General features: G+C 34.5%; 2 protein-coding genes and 2 pseudogenes across 3 annotated transcripts; all 4 read right to left on the bottom strand.

Annotated features, from left to right (window-relative positions):
• Nucleotides 1-46: 46 nt before the first annotated feature.
• LOC132293791 (uncharacterized) lies at nucleotides 47-2,604 on the bottom strand. Of its 2 annotated transcripts, none has more exons than XM_059791418.1 (2): nucleotides 2,266-2,603; nucleotides 47-557 (listed from the first exon to the last, which is right to left on the bottom strand). In XM_059791418.1, exon 2 carries the CDS (start codon nucleotides 551-553, stop codon nucleotides 80-82), a length of 474 nt encoding a protein of 157 aa, XP_059647401.1. In that variant the 5' UTR covers nucleotides 554-557; nucleotides 2,266-2,603; the 3' UTR covers nucleotides 47-79. The 2 variants fall into 2 exon arrangements, 1 of the variants encoding a protein (XP_059647401.1); XR_009477919.1 differs by lacking the exon at nucleotides 47-557 and adding an exon at nucleotides 1,082-1,347 and having other exon boundaries at nucleotides 2,266-2,604.
• A 929-nt stretch (nucleotides 2,605-3,533) lies between these two features.
• LOC132295677 (probable flavin-containing monooxygenase 1) lies at nucleotides 3,534-5,207 on the bottom strand (annotated as a pseudogene).
• A 5,500-nt stretch (nucleotides 5,208-10,707) lies between these two features.
• Nucleotides 10,708-14,621, bottom strand: LOC132293788 (probable flavin-containing monooxygenase 1). Its single transcript, XM_059791413.1, has 5 exons — nucleotides 14,145-14,621; nucleotides 12,531-12,768; nucleotides 11,993-12,168; nucleotides 11,397-11,758; nucleotides 10,708-11,247 (listed from the first exon to the last, which is right to left on the bottom strand). Exons 1-5 carry the CDS (start codon nucleotides 14,595-14,597, stop codon nucleotides 10,905-10,907), a joined length of 1,572 nt encoding a protein of 523 aa, XP_059647396.1. The 5' UTR covers nucleotides 14,598-14,621; the 3' UTR covers nucleotides 10,708-10,904.
• A 7,707-nt stretch (nucleotides 14,622-22,328) lies between these two features.
• LOC132293787 (probable flavin-containing monooxygenase 1) overlaps nucleotides 22,329-24,331 on the bottom strand; it is a 33,362-nt pseudogene continuing 31,359 nt past the window's right edge.

Here is a 24,331-nt window from a genome sequence, read left to right as displayed (position 1 = left end):
ACCTATCCCAACTCATCTATTCAATCTTATACTGATTTGTGACCGACTTCCAGCAAAACTTGGCATGCTTTGAAAACTTTTAAGTGGCTAAGATGATTTTCAAGTGATCATTCGTCACATCTATAGAAGTCAATTGAGTTTCAACTTGATCCATATAGTCATCCGCTTCCATTGGATCCGCACCACCTTCGAACATTACCGGCATCAACTGAGAAAACCCTTTAATAATCTTGAGACGTTTTTGTGCTAGCGTCTCCTCTACCTGAACTACCGGTTGTGGTACTGGTTGCGGTATCGGCTGTGGATGTGTAGCAATTGTAGCCCTCAAGGCTCTCTGTAACAAACGGTTCAATGCAAGTTCTGCCGAACTTTCACCCTCTTTAACGGGTGCTTCCACATTATCCCTCCTTGTAGGAACAACTCTTGGGGTAATCAAATCCCTAAGAAGTGTGTCCTCATCAACTGGCTCTGCCGGATTGGAGCTAGAGCTCTCGCCAACATTACTTCTTGTTGGCCTAGGGCCAACTTTCCTGTGTTCCTCACGCCGTGACATCGTTCTATAAAACAAAGAAAACAGTTCAATAACGATAACACTAAGGTCCAACCGTGAACAACTCAACACAAAAGTATACTATACTAACACTTAGCATGCAAGACTATACAATGAACACATTAATATAAGCACATAAGCACATAAACAGGTAAACAAGTAAACAGTTAAGCATGCTTTTTCACATAGCAAAACACTTTAACAAATAAGGAATTAACAATGCAAATGACTTCCTAGACAACCTTAGGTAGGCCTCTACCCGTCGTCCTAATGGTTTTCGAACCAATGCTTTGATACCAAATTTGTAACGACTCTAAACTGATACCATTTATAAAAAAAAATTCGGCATGACCTCCGCTAAAAGGGGTCCTACGACAACCTGCTTAAATGCATAAAAATGCAAAGGTCTCTCTTGGACCTTCAAAATTTATCTAACCTGTCCCAGCACAATGCAAATAATATATTCCAACATCCCTTTCATCCATTCATCATGCCTCAACATGGTTCATCTCATGGTGGAACATCCACATACCATTTAATCCAAATTATCATAATTACAGTCTCAAAATATATGGTTAAGATCTAAAGTCCATGTCTTACAACGTTTAGACACCTTATAATAAAATTACAGCCCATAAATATAATTTACAATAACAAGAGTTCACAAATCTTTATACCAAATATACAAACTAAGATTTTACAAAAAATATGGGACTTAAATACAAAAATAGCAAAACGATCTTCTAATCCAATTCAGGCCTGTGGTGGAACGTCATCCGCCACTTCTTTCCCGTTTCCTTAAAAAAATGTTAAATAAAAGGGGTGAGCAAAATTACTCAATAGGTGGTGCCTAAGACACACCTTTCGTGTCCCTGTGAATCCAAATAAGGAATAAGATAATAGGAATCGGGGTCATACTATGTTGGGAAAGTACAACATTAAATCTAATCTCAGCATATACAATATGATGCTATGAAATGCAATGCATGCTGATGTCGCTTCCCATTTTCAACACTCAAATCCATCACTTTCAAATTGTTAATATAACCCGCCCTTTGGTGACCTCGCAGCGACACGAGAGAATGATTTGCTAGTGTCCCTGACACTTGGTACCCCCGCGGCGTCATTTTGAGCCTAGCTATCTCAACCACGCTAGGGCAATCTCCCTAATTCTCTCTAGGTTATATTTACACACCGGCCCTTTGGTGACCTCGTGGCGACCTGGTTTTCTCAAAACTATTTTAATCAAAACTTCTTCCTAAAATTCCCCCTTTTCATTTCAAACACATTAATCCCATTTTATGCCCAATGCTAGTGCGTGGATGCATCATGCCGTGTCCAAGTTCACCATTCCATAACTAACTCAAACTTAATTAATATAGCATGATTCACAAGAATTTTTAAGTAAAACTACAACATGCTTTCATACAATCGAGATCTAGCATGATAGGCATATTAAAATCAACATTTAGGCATGCTCTTCACATGGGTCAATTAATACACATAACTACATATTAGCGTATATACAACAACCAAGTAATTTGTTAGATTTTACACAAATTAGTCATGCTAGACAACAATTCATAGAGGATTATGAACTTTATACATTACAACACAATTATTCTAGAATAATGATCATCAATTGGACAAATTAAGAACAATTACATGAATTTAACTCACAAAGGAACAAGAAAATGTGGGTTAGAGATCCCTACCTCAATTTAAGCCAAAAGCCCCAATTTTCACCTCAACCCCTCAAAATGGGTCTCAATTTTCAGACTTCCTAGAGTGGTCAAAAGCTGAAATTGCTGATATGAATTTGAAGATCTCGTCGTGACCTTCAATTTGCCGTAAATGGTACTTAAAATTACCAAGTAGTTGAAGATTAATCAAGCTTAATTGTGTAGAAGAAAAAAAAAGAAAAGGAAAGAGAAGCATGCGGCAGAGAGGAACAGACCGAGAGAGAATGAAAAGAAAAAAAAAAAAACAGTGACCCATTACTCATTATAGTGACTTAAAATTGGAGTGGGTCCCACAGCTTATAAAAAAATTCATTTCACATTTACATATACATATATATATGTATGTATATGCATAAACATTACATGTTTTCTTGGTTGGGTACACGTTAAGATAGAGGTTTTTCTTAAGATGGTGGTTCCTGATTTTTCCCCAAGATGGTGGTTTTTCATCCTCCTTAAGTAGCTGGTGAGGTGAGGATTAAAAATAATTTGATGATGTAATATTAGCTCAAAATGAAGATATTTATGTAAGCATAAATAATATTCTCAGGGTACCAAAACATGATGTTCATGAGAAATATCAAACCCTAACACTCCCTTCCTATTATGGTCTCCCACCACCACCACCACCACCAACAACAACCAGCAACTATGTACCAACATAAGTCCCTTCCTTGCTCTTATCACCGACAGGCCCCGATTCAGAAGCTTCGAATGTCCCTCAACGATCGTTGCTCCCTATCTGCAGTAATGGAAGCTCCTATTCCTCAACAGTCTACAACTTCGTACATAATTATGCCAAATTGTCTCTCCGTTTGAGACTTTGTGAACGCCAACGAAGAAAGCATTGACAACATTTTCATGTCATTCTGAGCAATTCGGTGCGTGAAGTCGACATAACATCAAGTAATTCCATATGAAATTGTCTCTCTGAAGTTTTAATCTTGACGAATCTTTGTTTGCATTTTCTAATTTATAAGATCCTTGAAATCTTTGCATTGTTCTTGTATTGTTCAGAGTATGTGTTTCTTTAAAAAATGAAGCTTTGAGGAGGGCAGAGAGAAGGGGGAGGGACTATGGGGATTAGAAAAGGAGCTAGCTAGCATTGCTGATCCAAAAAGAAGTTGTTGTAGAGGTTTAACAATGGAGGAAGAATGGAGTGAGAAGTGATCAGGAATTTTATATGATGAGAGGGTACAATAGAATCCCTATTGAAGGCCCAACGCAGGGGCTCTTTTGGCATTCCATTTTATTGATAATAGTAATGGAGCATAGTAAAGTTAGTAGTAATTCAACACAGTGGACTTAAGGTTGAGCGTAGTCCATGGGGCCATAAGGCTCGAATAATTCAGCTATAAATCCCATCTTCCTCTTAGGCTTTCATCCCATGTCTTTGCACAGTTGATCATTGCACCATATATGCAGGGCACCAATGCAAGATCTTCGGTAATTCTGGCCAGAGGACTGTTTGAAGTATTCACCCCAATTTTTAACATTTTTCTCCATCTCTTTAATACTAGGAACCTTGAATTTGCCATCAAGAAGCTCTGTCACCCATCGACACCTAATCTCCGAGGTGAACAAGTCTGCATAACCCTCTGAGAATCCAATTACAGCTAGTTGTGGAATTCGAGGATGAATGCATTCCCTGATAAAATTAAGTTCATATTAGTGTGTATATATATATATATACATATCCCTCACATACATATATGCGTATCTGTCTCTAGAGGTTCAGCCTCACCATCAATTAAACTCCCTTTTTTGTAAAAGCTAAAACTCATAGCTTTCTTCAGTTGGATGCTTCCTTCTTCAACTTTATCATAAAAGTCCTCGGGCTAGGCTGAGATCAAACAAAAACCGAAGTCTTCTAAGAAACGTTGTTTTGGCAGCATGCCAAACTTTGCAAGCTGATTCTTCCTTTTTATGTGACTTTCAACAAAATTTGAAAATCCCCATCTCCGTTGAATCGGACTGCATATGTTAGCTTCAATAAATGTATCTAAACAAAAATTTAACTAAAAACAATTTTATCTCAACTATTTTGAGTCAATTATATAAATCATGTTTCCCAATTTTATTCCATTTGAAATAATGAAATCATACACATATTAATGTCCATTATTTGAAATGAAGTTCCAAGTATTCTAAAAGAGATATACCAAAGGTGAAAGAATTTTTGCCAGGAGACTAAGTAGAAACCCTTCACCAGGCTTATGAACCAGAAGCTCCGCGAAGCGATTGAGGTAAAGATATTCCATGGGAACTCCCCATGGAAGAAAATCGGACAAGTGCCAGTGTTCAGTCCTGTATATAAATTGTACATGGATGTTCCACACCTGCAACCCAATTAAAAAATGCCCTGTTATGTATTAATTTAGTGGTGGTCCTGGTGGACATTGAAATACGTAGGGCTGACCTTGTTTGTACATGATAAAGGCAGGAATGATGATAACGGCTTTGAAATACATACCTCAGTTGAAAGGCTTTGGATGTCCTCTACTATAAGGCTCCATTTCCCTTTGGAGCTGAAGGGCTCACCTGTGCCGCCCCACATTGTCCAGGCTTGCATCTCTTCTTCATCTGATGGGCCTTTATAGCTGATGCTAACCACTCTGCAATTGAACTTGATGTGCTGGAGCAGATCAAAATGACGAGCGTATGATTGGAGATAGTCCGAGAGTTGATGTTGGCTAGGAAACTCTTCTGTCACCGAAGGTGGCCACAGAAAATCTGAGAACTGGTAGAAAAATTTAGGAGTCTGGAGCTTAGTAGTCTCTAGAGTTTTGGTCCATACTCCACCAATGCTGCTTCTTGATTCAAAGACTATTGGAAGGAAACCCTTTGAGAGGGTGTATTTGCAGGCTAGAAGACCACTAACACCAGCTCCAATTATACCCACCTGCCTCTCCATTGCTCAACTATAGCAATCAATCTTAATCACCTTATTCCTTCTGTGTTGGATGTCCTTATATATATAAACACGCATAAAATATTCACGTGATACATGCATTGTGTAACTATGTATGTGATATCATACATGAGGTACGTGCAATATATATAGATATCACTACAAGAATATGTGGTCCCTAGCTTATGGGAAAAATACATATGTGGGCCAGATCATAAATAATTCTGGAGAAGCAATTATGGAAATGGAATTAAAATATGAATATGAGAGTAGTTCAACCATTGGCATGAAAGTCCAGCCAGGAAGGATCCGGACTAAGTACCAATGAACTGTGAAGAATTATTTTGAAGAAGGATTTTTATTTTATATTTTTGGTCAGCTAAGCACTCACACATAGGTTTTTCTCGTATCTGCGCTTGAATCCCTCCCCTCCTCTTCGAGGATGAAGAGGTTATACCGCTGGACTAGATGCCCTTTGGTTCTTTAGTTCAAGAATTAATCAGAGTAATATCGTTGATTAGATTTTTACCTTCTCCAAGTTCTTAGTGAGGAAGAATGGGATATTATTATATGGTCCTCGGCCATATAGCTGCTACTTGGTGGTAATATCGTTGATTAGATTTTTACCTTCTCCAAATTCTTAGTGAGGAAGAATGGGAGATTATACGGTCCTAGGCCATATACCTGCTACTTGGTGGTCAGTCCAATTGAAGCTAATGGTTCAAGTTTTTTGGTACTTCATTGAAGAGTCTAAATTAAACTGGACGACCAAGTGTTAGTGGTGAAGACCATTTGATAATTTCTGAAGGATGGATATCAATTTCATCATTACAAGCTGTCCTTTAAGAACTGGCATTTTTGTTCGGTAATCAGATCTTGTATACCAAGAAAAATGTGTATTTATTTAAAATATGTGCAATACGATCATTTTATTCAGCATAATCCATTTACTATCATGAGTGTCAGATCTTTATTGATATGCTCTATTTTTCAAGAAGATAAAAAGGAAAAGGAAATATTAAATCACGGTATTGATGATATTTATTTCTAGGGTAATTTACACAGACTTTTTTTATGAGCGATCATAATTACAGGCGGCACTCTTTTTGTTTCGAAAATTACGCGGACCTTCTTTATTTTTTAAAATATTTTACACAGATCTCCCTTATGTGTGACGGACTGTTAAATACACTAACGGATTTGTCAAAATTACTGAAATACCCTCTCTTTGGCATCTGAAATTACTAAACTACCCATCTGGCTCTCTGCAACGACTTTATTTCTCTTTTCGGTGAATCCGCCGCCGGCAGTAAAGCCAACTTTATTTCTCTTCCCGATGACAAAAAAATTCACACAATTCACATACCCTTTTGGGACACAAATATAATTAAGGTAGCCCGCAATATTTTCCAAGATTTATTTCTGCAATACATTCATTCAATTTTCACGAAGAAGAAGAAGAAGAAGCATAGCCTTAATCTCTACGGGTTTCTGGGTTTTTGTTTCTTCTTCCTCATGATGCAATATCCTTGAAAATTTGATAGTTGATTGCCAGTAATTTCTAATCGTTGCAATCTCTAATCTTTACGAGTTTCTGGGTTTTTGATTCATAGTATACTGTACAATATATATATATATATATATATATATATATATATATATTCAATGCCTTCCTTTCACCACCATTGTTGTCGCTTGAGAGCTTCGATAATCATCCATTGAATAAAAAGCACCATTTGTGTGTGTGATATATATATTAATGAATTTCCACCACAGCCGACCACCAACCTAGACGAAGATCTCGCCGTCGTGAACCAACACCGTTGCAAACCCAGACTAAGATTATCACTGCCAGCCGTCGCGAACCAATATATCAACATCGTTGCTAACCCAAACCAAGATTATCGCCGGCTGCCATGAACCAAACCTCAACACTGTTGCCTTAACCCCAAACCTCACTGAGTCACTGCCACCATTGCTGTAAATCACGTCGCCTTGATTATTGCCGGCTGCCGTGAACCAAACCTCAACACTGTCGCCTTAACCCCAAACCTCACTGAGTCAGTGCCACCATTGCTGTAAATCACGTCATTATCGCCGGCTGCCGTGAACCAAACCTCAACACTGTTGCCTTAACCCCAAACCTCACTGAGTTATTGCCACCATTGCTGTAAATCACGTCGCCTAGATTATCGCCGGCTGTCGTGAACCAAACCTCAACACTATCGCCTTAGCACTGAGTCACTGCCACCATTGTCGTAAATCACGTCGCCGGTGGTGTAGGTTTTTGTCAAATTGAGGTTGAATTGGAGTATTGAGTAAGAAGAAGTTGGATTTGAAACCTAAATCACTTTCTTTCTCTTTGATAGGTAAGTCCCAATCCCAATCACTCGCGTTGGGAGCCTAGCGGGATACTGCGGTTCTATATATATATATATATATAACCTCTGTAATTATATAGGGACAAGGGTATTTCCGTCGTTGACTCTAACAGAAGGGAGGTTCGTATAGGATATTTGAAAAAATTGGGGAGACCTGCGTAATTTCAGGAACAAGAAATGTGCTTCCTGTAATTATGGCTAATCATAAGAGAAGTTCGTGTAAATTACCCTTATTTCTATTTTGCAATTGATACTGCCATACTCAGACGAGGATATGTTACAGCAAGGCAGTAAGCAGTAACTAAACTTGCAAATGGCACTACTTAGATAATTACATTTATTTATTTATTTTCTTTCGAAAATTTAAGTTACGACCCTATCTGATGCCAAGAATTTTACAAAAAATTCGGCATAACCTCTCCTAAAAATAGGCTTACCATACCCTGTTTAAATTCATTTTTAACCTATCATGGCTCAAATTCCGAATTCACGGCAACAGTATATGATCATACACAATCAAATAACACCGATAATTACTTTAACTAAAATTATCCTTCCCATTCATCAACAAAGTTACATGATAAAGTTTTGCAAAATATACATATATACCTTTATACTTTTAGTGCTTTGCAAAAATAATGGGAAATATACAAAAGACACAAAAGTGAGCTTCTAGTATCGCTCAAGCTTGAGGTGGGTTGTCGTCCACCGATTCTTTTCCAAGACCTGAAAAAAATGTATAAATAGTAGGGTGAGCTATATGCTCAGTAGGTGACACTTAAGACACAAATCTTGTGTCCTTTTGAATTCAAGCAAAGAATAGGCCAATGGGAGATAGGGATCATACAACGTAGGGGATCAAATACAACATACAAGTCAATTCCAAGTATAAACAATGCAATGCAATGAAATGACAGGCAATGCATGTCAATGACACTCCCCATTTTCATTCTCAAAATCATCACTTTCAAACGTTAATACAGCCCGCCCTTTGGTAACCCCGCCGCGACACGAAAGGAGGATTGGCTAGTGTCCCTAACCCTGCGGCGTCATTATGGGGTCCAGCTAGCTCAACCATGCTAGGGCGACTCCCTAGTCCCCTCTAGGCTATATTAACCTCTGGCCCGTTGGTAACCCCGCAGCGACCGGGTTTCGCATAAAACCATTTTATCAAAAACACTTCCCTGAAATTCCCGATATTTATTTCAAGAACAATTTCTCCCATTTCGTGCAAACCCAATGGTATGTGCATGCATATATGTTCCATACATTCAATGTCATGGCATTTAAAATTTTCCATCATAAAATTAAACATTCAACATGTTCAACATCTCCCAAGTAATTATTAACACATTAAGATACAACAAAATACATTTAAGCATGTGCATGTATATATATATATGAGCTCAACATCATGAATTGGGAAATTTGGCGCAATTTAAATAAGCATACTCTCATACATCAATTTCAGCATGCTAGCACATAGTAAACATAGGAAATCAACAACTAAATATAATTTGCACATGAACCAACCATATTCAAGATCGTGAAAACCCTCTAGACATCATTAATACCATCATAGATATAATTAACTCTAAATTAAGCATATTTAATACAACATGGAGGTAAAATTCACAATAGAACAAGATTAGAGTGGATTAAGATGCCCCTACCTCAAAATAGGCAAAACCCTAGAAATGGGTTTAAATTTTTGAGCTCCAAGGAAGGTAGCAAAACTGGAATTGATGGTACTAGAACGTAGAGCTCGTCACACTCGTCGTTTTGCCTCAAACGGCACCTAAATCCGGCAAGTAATGAAGATGGAATCAAGGATTAAAGTTGAAAAAGAAAAAAGAAAAGAAAAAAAGCAGAAGCAGCGAGAGAGAGAGATATGAGCTGCCGAGAGAGAAAACAAATTGGAATTAAATGGGCCTGCAATGACCCTTATAACTCAAGTGGGCCCCACAGTTGAAAAGTCAAAACTTTACATTAACGTCCACACATTCACAATATTGTCTCTAGTAATGTGCATTCAACTTTTCATTTGAAAAGAGCGATCACTAATGCCCATTGATCATATGATGTGATTTTTCTATAATGGTTTTTATCGCTTTGCACCTTAAATCTACTAGGAATTTTTTTTGTTGTTTGTAGAAAGATGTCAGCTAAAAAACGGGAGGATTGAAATGATCACATATTGCAAACTCATTCTCTCAATGTTCTATTACTGTTTCTAGGGAAAAAAGAGAATTAAAAAAACATACTACAGCTAGTCAATGATCAATAAATGTGTTAGAAATAAGGCTATATTTGGTTTGAGTGAATGGAATCAAATGAAGGTGGAATGGAATACATTTGTTTTCATTCTCTTGTTTGGTGTGTCACATTAAAAGTGGAATGACCATTCGGGAATGCCCATTCCATCAAAAAGGTGGAATGCCCATTCCACTTCTTGAGAAGTGGAATGACCATTCTATTCCCACTAAGAATTAATAAAGTAATAGAATAATTTAAAGAGATAATTCACGCATACACACACTATATAAAATATAATATATATATATATATATATATATATATATATAATATGTATCTATATGCTGTTTGTTCTCCCTCTCTCTATCTCGTTTATTTTTCTCTCTCTATTATCTCTTTCCCTCTTATTTTTGCAAATTAATTTTTTTAGTTAATTTTTTTTACTAATAATAAAATGTAATTTAAAGAAACAATATAAATTCATTCTATTCTAACTTTCTTACCAAACATAGGAATAAGATAGAGACTCAATTTTTACACATTCCATGTTTACAACCAAACGGTAGAAGGAGAATCATTATTCTCATTCCATTCCCCCCTCCATTCTCATTCCATTCCAAATCATTCCACCACATCAAACATGTCCTTAGAGGAAAGGAGAACGGATCATTTACTAGAAGATTGGTCCTTCACCCAGACTTTTGTCTCCCCCCCCCCATAAGAAGCTTACAATTATTAAATTGACTATTTTACCCCTAAATAGCTGATGAGAATTAGCATTATTGATCCAAAAAGAGGAAGTTACAGAGGTTTAGCAATGGAGGATGAATGGAGAGAGAAGTGAGGCTTTATGATGAGAGGGCTAAATCCCTATTAATGGCCCAACACGGGGGCTTTTTTGGCATTTCATTTCCATCCTTCCAACAATCTTTAGAGTTTTGTTGCATTTAATTATCATACAAATGTAGCAGATACGCTTGGGAGGAAACTTCATCATTCATAAATGCAATGCATAAGAAAAATATCAAAATAGTGAAAATTAATACTAATTCACCACAGTGGACTTATGGTTGAGCATAGTCCATGGGGCCATAAGGCTCAAATAATTCAGCTACAAATCCCTTCTTCCTCTTAGGCTTCCATCCCATGTCCTTGCACAGTTGATCATTGTACCATGTTTGAAGGGCACCAATGCAAGATCTTCGATAGTTCTGGCCAGAGGACTGTTTGAAGTATACACCCCAATTTTTTACATCTTTCTCCATCTCTTCAATCCCGGGTACCTTGAATGTGCCATCCAGAAGCTCGGTTACCCATCGACACCTAATCTCCGAGGTGGACAAGTTCGAGTAACTCTCTGAGAATCCAATTATTGCTAGTTGTGGAATTCGAGGGTGAATGCATTCCCTGATAAAATTAAATTCACATTTATGTCACCCCACATATAGACGTGTGTACATGTATACAAAATGGATAGTGCTATTCAGACCTGATAGTCTAATCGAGAATCCTAACCGAGGAATTTCTACACATAATACAAGTTATAAGATGCTAACCTGTAGAGTGGTACAGGCATGTCAGTATGCCCAGCTATGATGTCCTGATAGGTTGATGACACAAAGATATCTTTGAGTTTTGTTTCACCCCTAAATCCAGTGGCCAATATGACAATATCTGTCTCTAGAGGTTCAGTTTCACCATTTATTAAAATTCCTTCTGTGTAAAAGCTAAAACTACTCATAGCTTTCTTCAGTTGGATGCTTCCTTTTTCAACTTCATCATAGAAGTCCTCGGGCAAGATTGCGATTGTACAAGAACTGAAGTCTTTTAAGAAACCTTGTTTTGGCACCATGCCAAACTTTTCAAGCCTGTGCTTTCTTTTTATGTGACTTTCAACAAACTTTGAAAATCCCCATCTCTGTTGAATCAGACATATATAAATATATACAAAGTTAGGTTCAATATATGTTTTGAGTACACACGCGCACGCGCACACACACACACACACATATTTAGACATAATTTTATCCCAACTATTTTGAGTCAGTGATATAAATCATGTTTCACCATTTTTTTCCATATAGAGATCACACACATGTTGATGTATATTAGTTGTAATGAAGTTGTAAGTTTTCTTCTAAAAGAGAGGTACCAGAGGTGAAAGAATTGTTGCCAGGAGACTAAGTAGAAACCCTTCACCAGGCTTATGAACCAGAAGTTCTGCAAAGCGATTGAAATAAAGATATGGTAGGGGAACTCCCCATGGAAGAAAATCGGGCAAGTGCCAGTGTTCGGTCCTGTATAAAACTGTGCATGGATGTTCCACCCCTGCAGTTAAAAAGGGGGGGTATAATGGTATGTAAAAATTGTAATGCTCGTTATAAGTAAATATACAAACAGTGAAATGAAAATGAGGATTTGGGCTTATATGATAACATTGCCTTGCTTAAATGATGAAAATGAAGTATTTCTAAGAATTGGAGAGTAAACTCAACTCTCCTGCGAGGGGAAGTGGATTCCCTCTTGCTTGGATGGTCCCATGCACCAAACGACGTAGTTTTAGTACACAGTACTTGAAATCCCAACACTGCCCCGTATTTGGCTACGGGGCACAATAGGTAGGACCCCTCCAAATAGCAGGGGATTGTGGCCCTGTAAGGTGTGTCAATTGATGTTTATTAGCCTCTCACCATTTGCTGTTGAGCACTGCGCTGCAATGTCCACAGCTGATTTCTCGAAGCCAACGACTACAACGCGCTTCCCTTTGACAACCTCAACAGCACTTGTGTCATCCATGGCAGCGTAGTCCATGGAGTGTAGCACCTTGCCATGAAATGCTTCGGGGCCCTTATTTGGAGGAAATTCTGGAATGTTTGGAACATCACTGAACCTTCCCACACAAAGGATCACAAAGTCGACTTGGTAAACCTGCAAAAAAAAAAAAAAAACAAAAAGAAAAAACAAAAACAACAGTGTCTAGTGTAACATTTTGATTCACAAAAATTATTCAGACCGGCAAGATGACATTAAAAAGTGCCTCATCTGGGAAGCTGCAGGACTTGGATTGACTCAATGTCCTAACTCTCAATTGCCAATCCAAGCTAAGTATGTGCTCAAGTTTTTTAACTCAAGTTGAAAACTTCGAGCTAAAAATAAGATTGGAGTTTAGACTGACATCTACACAATAAGTAATCTTCTCAACACTCAAAAAACTGTACACTTAAAATTTTATTTTTATTTTTTTAGTATTTGGCAAAGAGATCGAGTTTATCGGGTGGAACGCATAAAATAGTCTACCGAAAGGTCCGAAAATTAATAAATAAATTATTTTTTATTAACTTTAAAATTTTTTTTCTTAAATATATTAAGACAACTAAATATCAAAAAATATATAAAAATATTTTACAGTCAAACAAATAAAATTTTATTTTATTTTTATATTTATTTTTTTATATATATTTTTTTTGTGTGAAAAGAAAGATATAACATTAAACACAACCAAAAACGTCCCCATCTATGAGAAGGGGAAGCCAAATCTAGGGCAATAATGATGGAGCATTTGAAAAGTATGCTCGGAATGGACGAGTCAGAAGACATAGATTCAAGTGGGGCCCGTGTGGCAGGAGCTTTGGCTCATTCATTTATGGAGGTGTCCTAGGTGACTCGTAGTCTCGTACACGACTTAAATGATTTTAAATTTATATTAAATGGGTTTGGATAGTAAACTAGTTCATGTTTAATTAATGGTGTCATGATTGAAGGAAAATAACCTGGTTTTGTTGTAAACACATTTTTATTTGGGTTTATAACTATCTTAGCTTAAACTTAAACTTATATATTATAATTTATTTTTTTGTGGACTAGTAATTATTTAGTAGTAATTTGGTTGGATTAAAATTTTTATTTTTTATTTAATATTTATTGTTAGATTGGATATTATTAATAATTTAAATAATATAATATTTAATTTAATAAATAAATTATTAAACGAGTAACACGTGTAATATACAGATTGAATTAGTGTTGAGGATTTCTAATATGATTAATAAACGGATCATATTTAGATTTATTTAGTATAATATTTTTAAGTCGACACGACATAATCATGACCCGTGAATACAAATTGCACCCCTATTCAGATGGTATATCTTTTTTAGGAATAAAAATTGGTAGTAAGTAGTAATTGAGATAAGTTGTAGAAAAAAGTATAGAATATTTTAAGAAGTAAATTAATTTTAAAAATTAACTAAAATTTGGGATGCAAAGAGAATTTAGAGTTACATGGGGGACATTGAAATCCATACCTTAGTTTGAAGGGTGAGGGTGTCCTTTACTGTAAGGCTCCTATATTTACCTTTGGAGCTGAAGGGCTCACCTGTGCCACCCCATAGACTCCATGCTTGCATCTCTTCTTCTTCTTCTTCATCTGATGGGCCTTCATAGCTGATGCTGACCACTCTGCAATTGAAGCTGATGTGGCGGAGCAAATCAAAATGATGAGCGTATGATTGAAGATAGTCGAAGATTTGATGTTGGTTAGGAAAATCTTGGGTGACGGAGGTTGGCCATGAAAAATCCGAGAACTGGAAGAGAGGTTTGGGAGTCTGGAGCTTAGTGGTCTCCATAGTTTTCGTCCACACTCCGCCAATGCTGCTTTGTGATTCAAACACCATTGGAACGAAACCCTTTGAGAGGGTGTATTTGCAGGCTAGAAGACCACTAACACCAGCTCCAATTATGCCCCCCTTCCTCTCCATTGCTCAATCAATTATCTTCTTCTTAGAGGTCCATCCTTTATATATATATATATATATATATATATATATATCTATGTGATACACTGATATGCGTGCCTTAATTATACAATAACGACGAAGACAGCATGGGCTAACCCTGCCGACGTCTGGGGCTGGCCCATTAATTAATTATGCACACCCATATCATTCGTAAATTATTTCTTTTTTTATTTTCTTCAAATAAATTTAGTTTTTCTTTCTCTAATCAACTCTATTTTTTTTTGAACGGGTTATTTTCATTGTATATGTTTAAAGATAGTGATTAATGCTATGCATAATATTCCTACCAACTCCATTTTTAGATAAGTAGGAATGTCTTTTTTTTTTATTTTTTTATTTTTTTATTTTTTTTTTATTTTTATGAATTTTTTCAAAAAAAGAAAAAAGAAAAATCAAACTGTATGGTATTCACTGGGTTCATTTATGTAACCATTATCAAAGTAACTGCCCAATATTAATTGTGAGGCAGTAGTTCATTTATATTAAGAAATTAACATACCCAATATTTAACCAACACAATTATTACATAATTCTTATACTACATATTCCACTACAATATCCTAAGTCTGTTTAGTTAATTTTTTTTTTATTATTTATTTTTATCAAGTACACTGTATCCCCCCTTAGAATGAATTTCTAGCTCCCTCAGACTGTCAACTATACACATGCGCCCGCGTGTGTATATATATATATAAATATAAAGTATATTCTTATTTTCTTTTTGAAAAATGATAGAATTCCAACTTGTTACCAACTGACATGAAAATTATTGAACTAAACATACTGAGACTCTGAGAGAATTAATGGACTCACACACTCAAGTTTTGTAGCATTACTTCTTTCTCTCTCTCTCTCTCTCTATTTTTATTTATTTTTATTTTTTTTGGTAAGCAACTAGGATCTTATTATAATTATTAATAAAAATCATGTGATACACGATGTATCTGTAACGGCTTCAAATGCACATATATATATATATACACACACACATATATATAATGCCTTGTATGATAAATTATATATAATTCTGTATTAATCAAGCACACTAATGCTAGGCACTAGAATTTGATCTCTATTTGTGGTAATTCTTAATTAAATAAAAATATTTTAGTCACATGTTGGTAACCTACAATTTTCAATTAAAAACTATAAGTAATATGATGTAAAAATTAATGTGGTATTATAAATATACATTGCCGATACTACATATATTATAACTAAATCCTTATTTTATTTGGTAAAAAAAAATCATTTGATACATTCATTATACGTATAATTGCAAAGTGTAACCCAGACAGTGGACAATATGAGTCATATGACAGTTGATTTAACATTTTAAAAGACGAGTGATTTCACTGGGAAAGTGGGTATAATTAAAAATGTTTTTATTGATATATATATATATATATATTAAATAAAAAATAAAGATGAGCTCGTTTTCAAGATAATTGCCTAATTGGGACATTGATGTGCTACATGTGTAATCCTGGCGATGTTAACACCTTCAAATACATATTAAATATTTCTAAGAACAACAGTGTCACAGGTTAATACTGCTTCAAATATATATTAAATATTTTACAATAACAATTACAAAAAACCATATCCAAAACCCACAAAAAGAGGAAAAGAAAACTATCGGTGCTTCTTGCCACACTCAATATAGACTAGAAACGGTGAACAAAACATGAACACAACAAAACTTTCCATCTTTAATGGACAACAGACCAGATAAACAAAGGAACCAAAACATCAACCAGGAATTACAGTGTTTTTTGTAAGTAGTACAATGTAGCAAACAAACTTGGGAGGAAATCTATCATTTAAAAATGTTTTCATTCAGAGTCATGATACGAATTCTGACAGTTAGACAACTCTGACTATTTTGATGTGAGTGAAGCCTGATATCATCTCCATTTCATACTTACAATAAGATAGTCGGACTCCAAATGATTTTCCTTATTCATACATAAAATAATTACTGATATTGACAAATCATAGTTGAATACAATGGCACTAAGGATGAGCATAGTCCATGGTGTTAAAAATAATTAATGCCATGTTCATTCATGTATATGTTCATTCATGCATCTATTATTGTACATGTATCAAGTGAATACATGTATCAAGAGTGTACATGTATCAAGTGAGTGCATGTATCATGTGTGTGGTTGAGATAGTCTTGAAAAGTTCAAAGGTCTATAGGAGAATAGTATATATAGGGTAATGTATTTGTTGTTTAGAGATAATCAACACAAGAACAAAGAAAACAATATAATACAATATTTGTTTCTCTCATCTCTTCACTTATAATTTATTTAGTTGGTTGAAACTATAGCCAACATAAGTGGTATCAGAGCCTGATTTCGATTAAGAGCAAACTGGGCGTGAAGCTTATTGACGGGAAAACAAACCCCGAAGAAGATCAATCGTGATGGTGACTATAGGCAATCAAAACTAAGGTGCCCATCAATCAACACTTCCCATTTTTTATGGGGAAAATTATGATTTTTGGTATGTGAAGATGAAGACCATTTTTCTCTCATATGATTTATGGGATTATGTTGAAGATGAGTATGATGAACCGGAGGATACAACAACTTTGACGAATGCCCAAAAACAACAATTGAAAGATCATAAGAAGAAAGATGCAAAAGCTTTAGGCTTGATTCAACAAGGAATTGCTGATACAATCTTTCCCAGAATTATCAGTGTTTCTAAAGCAAATGAGGTATGGGATATCCTCAAGAAGGAGTATAGAGGCAGCACGAGGTAAGAACTGTAAAACTCCAATCTTTGAGAAGAGATTTTGAAAATATGAAGATGAAAGAAATGGAGTTGTTGAAAGATTATTTTTCTAAACTTATGGAGGTGGTAAATCAGATGAAGACCTATGGGGAAGAAATTTCTAATCAAAGAATTGTTGAAAAAATTCTAATTAGTTTGCCAGAAAAATATGACTCTATTATTGCTGTTATTGAAGAGACTAGAGAGCTTGAAAACTTGAGTCTTGAAGAATTGTTGGGTTCCATTAAAGCATTTGAGTAAAGGTTGAATAAGCGCTCCGAAAAGACAATTGAAAGTGCTTTTCAATCCAAGCTCAATGTTAGTTCCACAAATCAAAAAAAATACCCATCCAGTTTTGATCGATCCAAAAGTGAATCTTCTAGAGGTGGAAGACACGGAAGAGGAAGAGGAAGAAATTCAAGAGGAAGAGGAAGAAATAATTTTGAGAGAAGTGGAAATATAGAGTCCACTCAACAAAATTGTGGAATTTGCAAGAGAAGTAGCCATGTTGACAAAGATTGTTGGTTTCTCAGAAAACCTCAATGTTTCAATTGCAAGAAATTTGGACATGTTAAAAAAGATTGCTGGTTGAAAATAGATCAGCAAGCTAATTTTTCCGAAGAGCAAGAAGGTGAAGCGAACATGTTTTATGCTTGTCACACGACATCAGAACAAAAGGATGATGTGTGGTTTCTTGATAGTGGGTGTAGTAACCACATGACCGGAGATAAAAATATATTTTTGGAGATTGATACTTCATCAAATTCTCAAGTGAGGATGGGAAACGGTGCCTTGGTCCAAGCAAAGGGAAAAGGTACTATTGCCATAGAGACAAAAAAAGGAAGAAAGTATATTCGGGATGTGTTACTTGTTCCGGATTTGGAGCAAAATTTGTTAAGTGTTGGACAGCTTGTAGAGCATGGGTACTCCATTCATTTTGATGAGGACTCTTGCAAAATTTATGACAAGGGAGGACAAAATCATATTGTGGCAAAAATCAAGATGGGCAAAAATAGAAGCTTTCCTCTCACTTTTTCATGTTAAAAAAATATGGCCTTAAAGATGGATGTTGTTGATGAGTCATGGCTTTGGCATAGAAGACTTGGGAATTTGAATTTCCAAAGCTTAAAGAATTTACAACAAAATAGCATAGTGTATGGGCTGCCAACAATACAAGAAGTTAAAGAAGTTTGTGGAGGTTGTGCTCTTGGCAAGCATCACCGAGAGTCATTTCCGAAAGAGAAGGCATGGAGGGCTAAAACACCATTGGAGCTTGTTCATACCGATGTGTATGGACCGATGACAACACCAACTTAAGCGGGTAATAAGTATTTTATTATTTTCGTTGATGATTTTTCAAGAATGACATGGATTTATTTCATGAGACAAAAATCAGATGTGTTCTCTATTTTCAAAAAATTTCAAAGGCTTGTTGAAAGGCAAAGTGGCCATCTTATCAAAGTGTTAAGAAGTGATCGAGGTGGAGAATACAACTCAAATGAGTTTGAAATTTTTTATGAAAATATTGGCTTGGAGAGGCAATTAACGGTTGGGTACACTCTACAACAAAATGGAGTGGCAGAAAGAGAAAATAGAACAATCATTGAGATGGGAAAATCAATGCTACATGAGAAGGGGCTACCTAAATCATTTTGGGGTGAAGCCGTGTATACGGCTGTTTACTTGATGAATAGGAGTCCAACAAAAGCGGTGGAGAATAAAACTCCATTTGAAGCATGGAGTGGAAGGAAGCTATCATTGAACCACTTGAAAGTTTTTGGGTGTATTTGTTTTGCTTATGTTCCAAGAGAAGTGAGGCACAAACTTGATGAAGCTAGTGAAAAATGCATCTTTGTGGGTTATAGCTCAAAATCAAAGGGTTATAGACTCTTTAATTTGAAGAAGAATAAATTGATTATTTGTAAAGATGTTCTGTAATACCCCTAATTTAAAAAGGATAGTCTCGGTATTTTTTTAATAGTTTTAATTGCATTTAATTATTTAGTTGTTTTCTTGGCTAATTGTTTACTTGTTTAATTGATTTAATTATTTGTTTAAATTGAATTGTATTGATAATGTGTATTTATTTAGGAATTTAATTGTTTTATTTTTATTTTTATTTTATTTATTTTATTTTTATAATTTTATTTTATTTTATTTTTATTTTGTTTTAGTTTGTCTTGGAATGGGAAAAGGATTAGGGTTATTTTAGTTGCCTATAAATATATAACTATAGAGTTGTGAAAGAGGTTAGAAAATATATCACGTACTATATTTTAGAGAGAGAAAGAAAGAAGAGGAAGGAAGAGAAAAAGGAAGAAGGAGGCTAGGGTTTTTATCAAATCTCTAAAGGCAAGTTTTAATGCTTCTCTTCTCCTTTAATTCGTACCCTATGCATGCTAGATTAATTCTAGGTTCTTAAATAAATTAATTTAATCAAAATTCATGGATTAATTTGAAAATTTAAATTCATGTTTTAATAGTGGAGTTTAATTCTTTTCTTCCGCCGAACTTAGCACTGTTGGTGGTTGTGATTTTAATTTAATTTATCTATTTTATTTTTTTCACGTGAATTAATTGGAGATTGCAACAATTTGTACTTTAAGTATAGAAAATCAAAAGTTGGTTTTATTTATAAGGGATGCACGCCGAACGAGGTGAAAAATCAATTTATAGATATAAACATAAAGTTAGACATTGCTAAGTCACAAACTGATTCTATGCATAAAGGGGTGCACGTGATGAAATTTGAAAGTTGGAATTCCATGTCTTTCACAAGGCAAACACGCCGAACGAGGTAACATGTAATACTGTTATGGTAGGAATAAATCAATTTGGTATAAAAAAAAAAAGAGATAAGTATGCATTAAATATTTTAAGGTTAATTTGTTTAAGGTTGGAATACTAAATTAATATTTATTATTTTTGAATTGATAGATCTATATTAAATATTTAATTGATTTAAATAAATTCATTAAAAATTGGAAAGCATGATTTAAGTTTACATGCTAAGTATGGAATATAATTAATTTTAAAGGGGATAAATTAATTAAATATAGTTGGACTAAATTATTTTAATCAATTGTTTAGATTTAAAATTAATTTAATCGGAACATAAATATGTACAATTTAATTGAGATGCATGTTAATTTCTTATGATGTAAATTAAATGCATGCTACTTAGAATTAATATTTTTGTTTAAGTAAATGCAATGGATGTGTATATGATTTATATCATGTTTATTTGGATTATTATATATAAATATTATTTACATTATTCTTGGATTGAAAACTTTTATTTGATTATGATATGGATTAATGCACCATTATGGGATGGGGGTATGTTAGGGACGGATTAACTTAAAAGTTAAATCCTATCTATTTTTAATAAGGGAACGGATTAACCATAGTGTTAAGTTCTACTTATTCGTGTCAGGTCAACGGAATAGTTGGATGACATATTATTAAAATAATAATTGGATAGTTTATTTTTGATGGTTGGATAGGACGGATTTTAAATATACAATTATACACCATGATATGAGCTTGAGTCTCAGGATCAGTGGTTAGGGTGCGTATATTGCCAGGGATGTGTAACTAGATATAGCGTAGTTGTGTACCCTAGTAGGTCTAGGTACTCATGCCCACTATATGTGCATTTTGCATATTGCCTACTATTCAGGTTGAGACAACTCTATAGTCTAGTGAGGTTCCTTTAGTGTGTATATATCTACATATGGACTATTTAGTTATTGTTGAATTAATTAGGATGTGTACGTGTATCGGGTCTCTGTTTGGGATGTAGTAGATTAGAACTTGTTTGTGGGTCTGACCCACCATTATTTTTCAGGTGTTCGTCAGTTCCAGTCTTAGAGATTGTTCGTGCCGAGCAGAGACAATTATTCACTCTTCCGACTCTATGTAGGACTCGTCTTCATTAGTTACTCATTATTTTTATTTCGGTTCAGTTATTTCAGTTAGGATATTATTAGGGGTCCACAGGATGGATTCCCGAGTTGTAGTTTAATTAATTACTAGTATCCGAAGATGGGAGGATTTTATTATTGGGTTTTTAATTATTATTTATTTGAGGATTTTAAAATAAGAATTTATTATTTAGTTTCCTTTAGCTTATTATTTATTCTTTATTATTCTTTTGTATTCCAATGCTTATTTAAATATTAATTGTTTGATATCCCTTATTTTTTGTGCTCGGACTTGATCACCCGTGGCTCTAGAATCGAGGGGTATCACATGTTCTCTTTAATGAGAAGGCTGCTTGGGATTGGAAAGAGAAGAAAGTTCAAGATCAAATCCTCATTTTCAATGAAGAATCAGGAAATCAAGAAAATGAAAATGAAAATTTTCTTGAAGTTCCACAAGAAATGTCTCCCGTATCTAGCTTACAATCAATCCCAACTTCTCCATCAAACTCAAATTCCTCATCTCCAAGTTCAACTCCAAGAAGAATGAAAAGTCTTAGTGATGTGTATGCAAGTTGCAATTTTTGTGTTATTGAGCTGAAGAGGTTTGAAAATGCAATTAAAGAAGTGGTAAGGAAGAAATTCAAGAAGAAGAGGAAGAGGATGAGATTCAACTCAAGTATTGCAAGACCGAAGACCAAGTTGCGGACATTTTTACCAAAGTACTTCCAAAAAAATAATTTGAATACTTTAGAGAATTGTTGGGTGTCACAACATGGCATTAAGGGGGGTGTGTTAAAAATAATTAATGCCATGTTCATTCATGTATATGTTCTTTCATACATCTGTTATTGTACATGTATCAAGTGGATACATGTATCAAGAGTGTACATGTATCAAGTGAGTGCATGTATCATGTGTGTGGTTGAGATAGTCTTTAAAAGTTCAAAGGTCTATGGGAGAATAGTATATATATGGTAAGGTATTTGTTATTTAGAGATAATCAACATAATAACAAAGAATTCAATACAATACAATATTTGTTTTTCTCCTCTCTTCACTTAGAATTTATTTAGTTGGTTGAAACTACAACCAACACATGGGACCATAAGGCTCAAACAATTCAGCTATAAATCCCTTCTTCCTCTTGGGATTCCATCCCATGTCCTTGCATAGTTGATCATTGTACCATATATGAAGTGCACCAATGCAAGACCTTTTGTAATACTCACCAGAGGATTGTTTCAAGTATTAATTCATTCCATTTTTCGACATCTTTCTCCATCTCCTTAATGCTGGGTACCTTGAATGTGCCATCAAAACGCTCTGCCACCCATTGGCACCTTATCTCCGAGGTGTACAAGTTAGCAAGACTCTCTGAGAATCCAATTATGGCTAATTGTGGAATTCGAGGATGAATGCATTCTTTGGTAAAATTAAGTTCATATTAGTAGTATATACGATGGAGCAGAAGTTATGAACGTTCAATAATGAACTAGTAACAACTTTTAATCCACAACTAGATTTGGCCGAAAAGTAGCATAGACCACTAACTATAGCTAGTGGGTTTTGCTTATTGGGTTGTTTTCTTACTGCATCCAAGAGAGTCCATAAAACTGTTCTACATCAATAAATACCCTATACACAACCCACATATGCATATATCCGTACAAGTATAAGTGTATAATTATACATGTTATAAGATGTTAACCTGTAGAGTGGCATATACATATTGGTTGATCCAACTAATATGTCTTGAAAGGTTGGTGACACAAAAATGTCTTTGAGTTTTTTCACACCCTTAAAACCTGTGGCCAGTATGACCATATCTGTCTCTAGAGGTTCAGCTTCTCAATCTATTAGAAGTCTTTTTTCGCAGAAGCTAAAACTTGGAGCTTTCTTTAGTTTGATGCTTCCCTTTTCAACTCTATTGTAAAAATCTTCTGGCACGGTTGAGACCATACATGAACTAACTTCTTTTAAAAAACTATGTTTTGGCACCATTCCAAACTTTGCAAGCCGAAGCTTCGATTTTATGTAACTCTCAACAAATTTTGAGAATCCCCATCTCTGTTAAATCAGACAGATACTAAGTTAGTACCAATAATATATATATATATATATATATATATATATATATATAGAGAGAGAGAGAGAGAGAGAGAGAGAGAGAGATCAAGTCTCTTTTAATCTTGATGTTTGATTATTTGGTTTGTATTATATAGTAGTTCAATTAAGTTTTGTCAAGGGGAGTAATATACCATAGGTGAAAAAATTGTTACCTGGAGAGCAAGTAGATAGCTGTAGTACCCCTAATTTTAAAAGGATAGTCTCAGTATTTATTTATTTGTTTTAATTGTAATTTTTAATTATTTAATTAATTATTTGACTAATTGCTTATGTGTTTAATTGAATTAGGTATTACTTGATTATTTGATTATGTGTCTATGTATTATTTGTATTTGTCTATGTGTTAATTTTTTAATTAGATTATGTGCTTAAATGGTGTTTTGATTAATTGTAAATTAAATGTTTTCTTTTCTTTTATTATTTTATTTTATTTTTCTTTTATGGTTATGGTTAGTAGTAATGGGCCAACTAATTGGGTCCCATGGACTACTTGGATAAGAGGTTGGATGTGTATGGATTATTACCCATGGATAATGTATGTATATATATAGATATATATTATATACATATATAAAAAGGAAAGTAATTTATTAATTATTTTTATGGTAACTTGGGTAGTAATATTTAATCTGATGTATATGTTCTATATTTAAAGAATAAAAATATACATAGATTTGATACGTGTTATGTTTAAGTTACTTTGATAATATTATGGTAACTTAAGTATTATTAGATAATCCATTAATAAATAATGGAATGTGTATAATTTATTTATTTAATAAACATATACATAAATTATATACGTAACATATTTTACTTACCTTTTTAATATATATATAAAAGAGAAAGTAATTT

This window comes from Cornus florida, unplaced genomic scaffold (genome assembly GCF_030987335.1).
Source record: "Cornus florida cultivar Cherokee Brave unplaced genomic scaffold, ASM3098733v1 CherokeeBrave_3.0.0_Hap2_Chr02, whole genome shotgun sequence".
NCBI lineage: Eukaryota > Viridiplantae > Streptophyta > Magnoliopsida > Cornales > Cornaceae > Cornus > Cornus florida.
Note: the sequence above shows the minus strand (reverse complement) of the source record. Positions and strands in the feature narration are given on the sequence as shown.

Bases quoted from the DNA above. Each gene is read 5' to 3' on its own strand.
- LOC132293791 (XM_059791418.1), bottom strand. From the start codon at position 553: ATGTCACGGCGTGAGGAACACAGGAAAGTTGGCCCTAGGCCAACAAGA.
- LOC132293788 (XM_059791413.1), bottom strand. From the start codon at position 14,597: ATGGAGAGGAAGGGGGGCATAATTGGAGCTGGTGTTAGTGGTCTTCTA. The intron at 12,769-14,144 runs GTATGGATTTCA...TTTTTTTTGCAG, and splicing joins CCCTCACCCTTCAAACTAAG to GTTTACCAAGTCGACTTTGT. The intron at 11,759-11,992 runs GTACCTCTCTTT...CTGATTCAACAG, and splicing joins CAACAATTCTTTCACCTCTG to AGATGGGGATTTTCAAAGTT.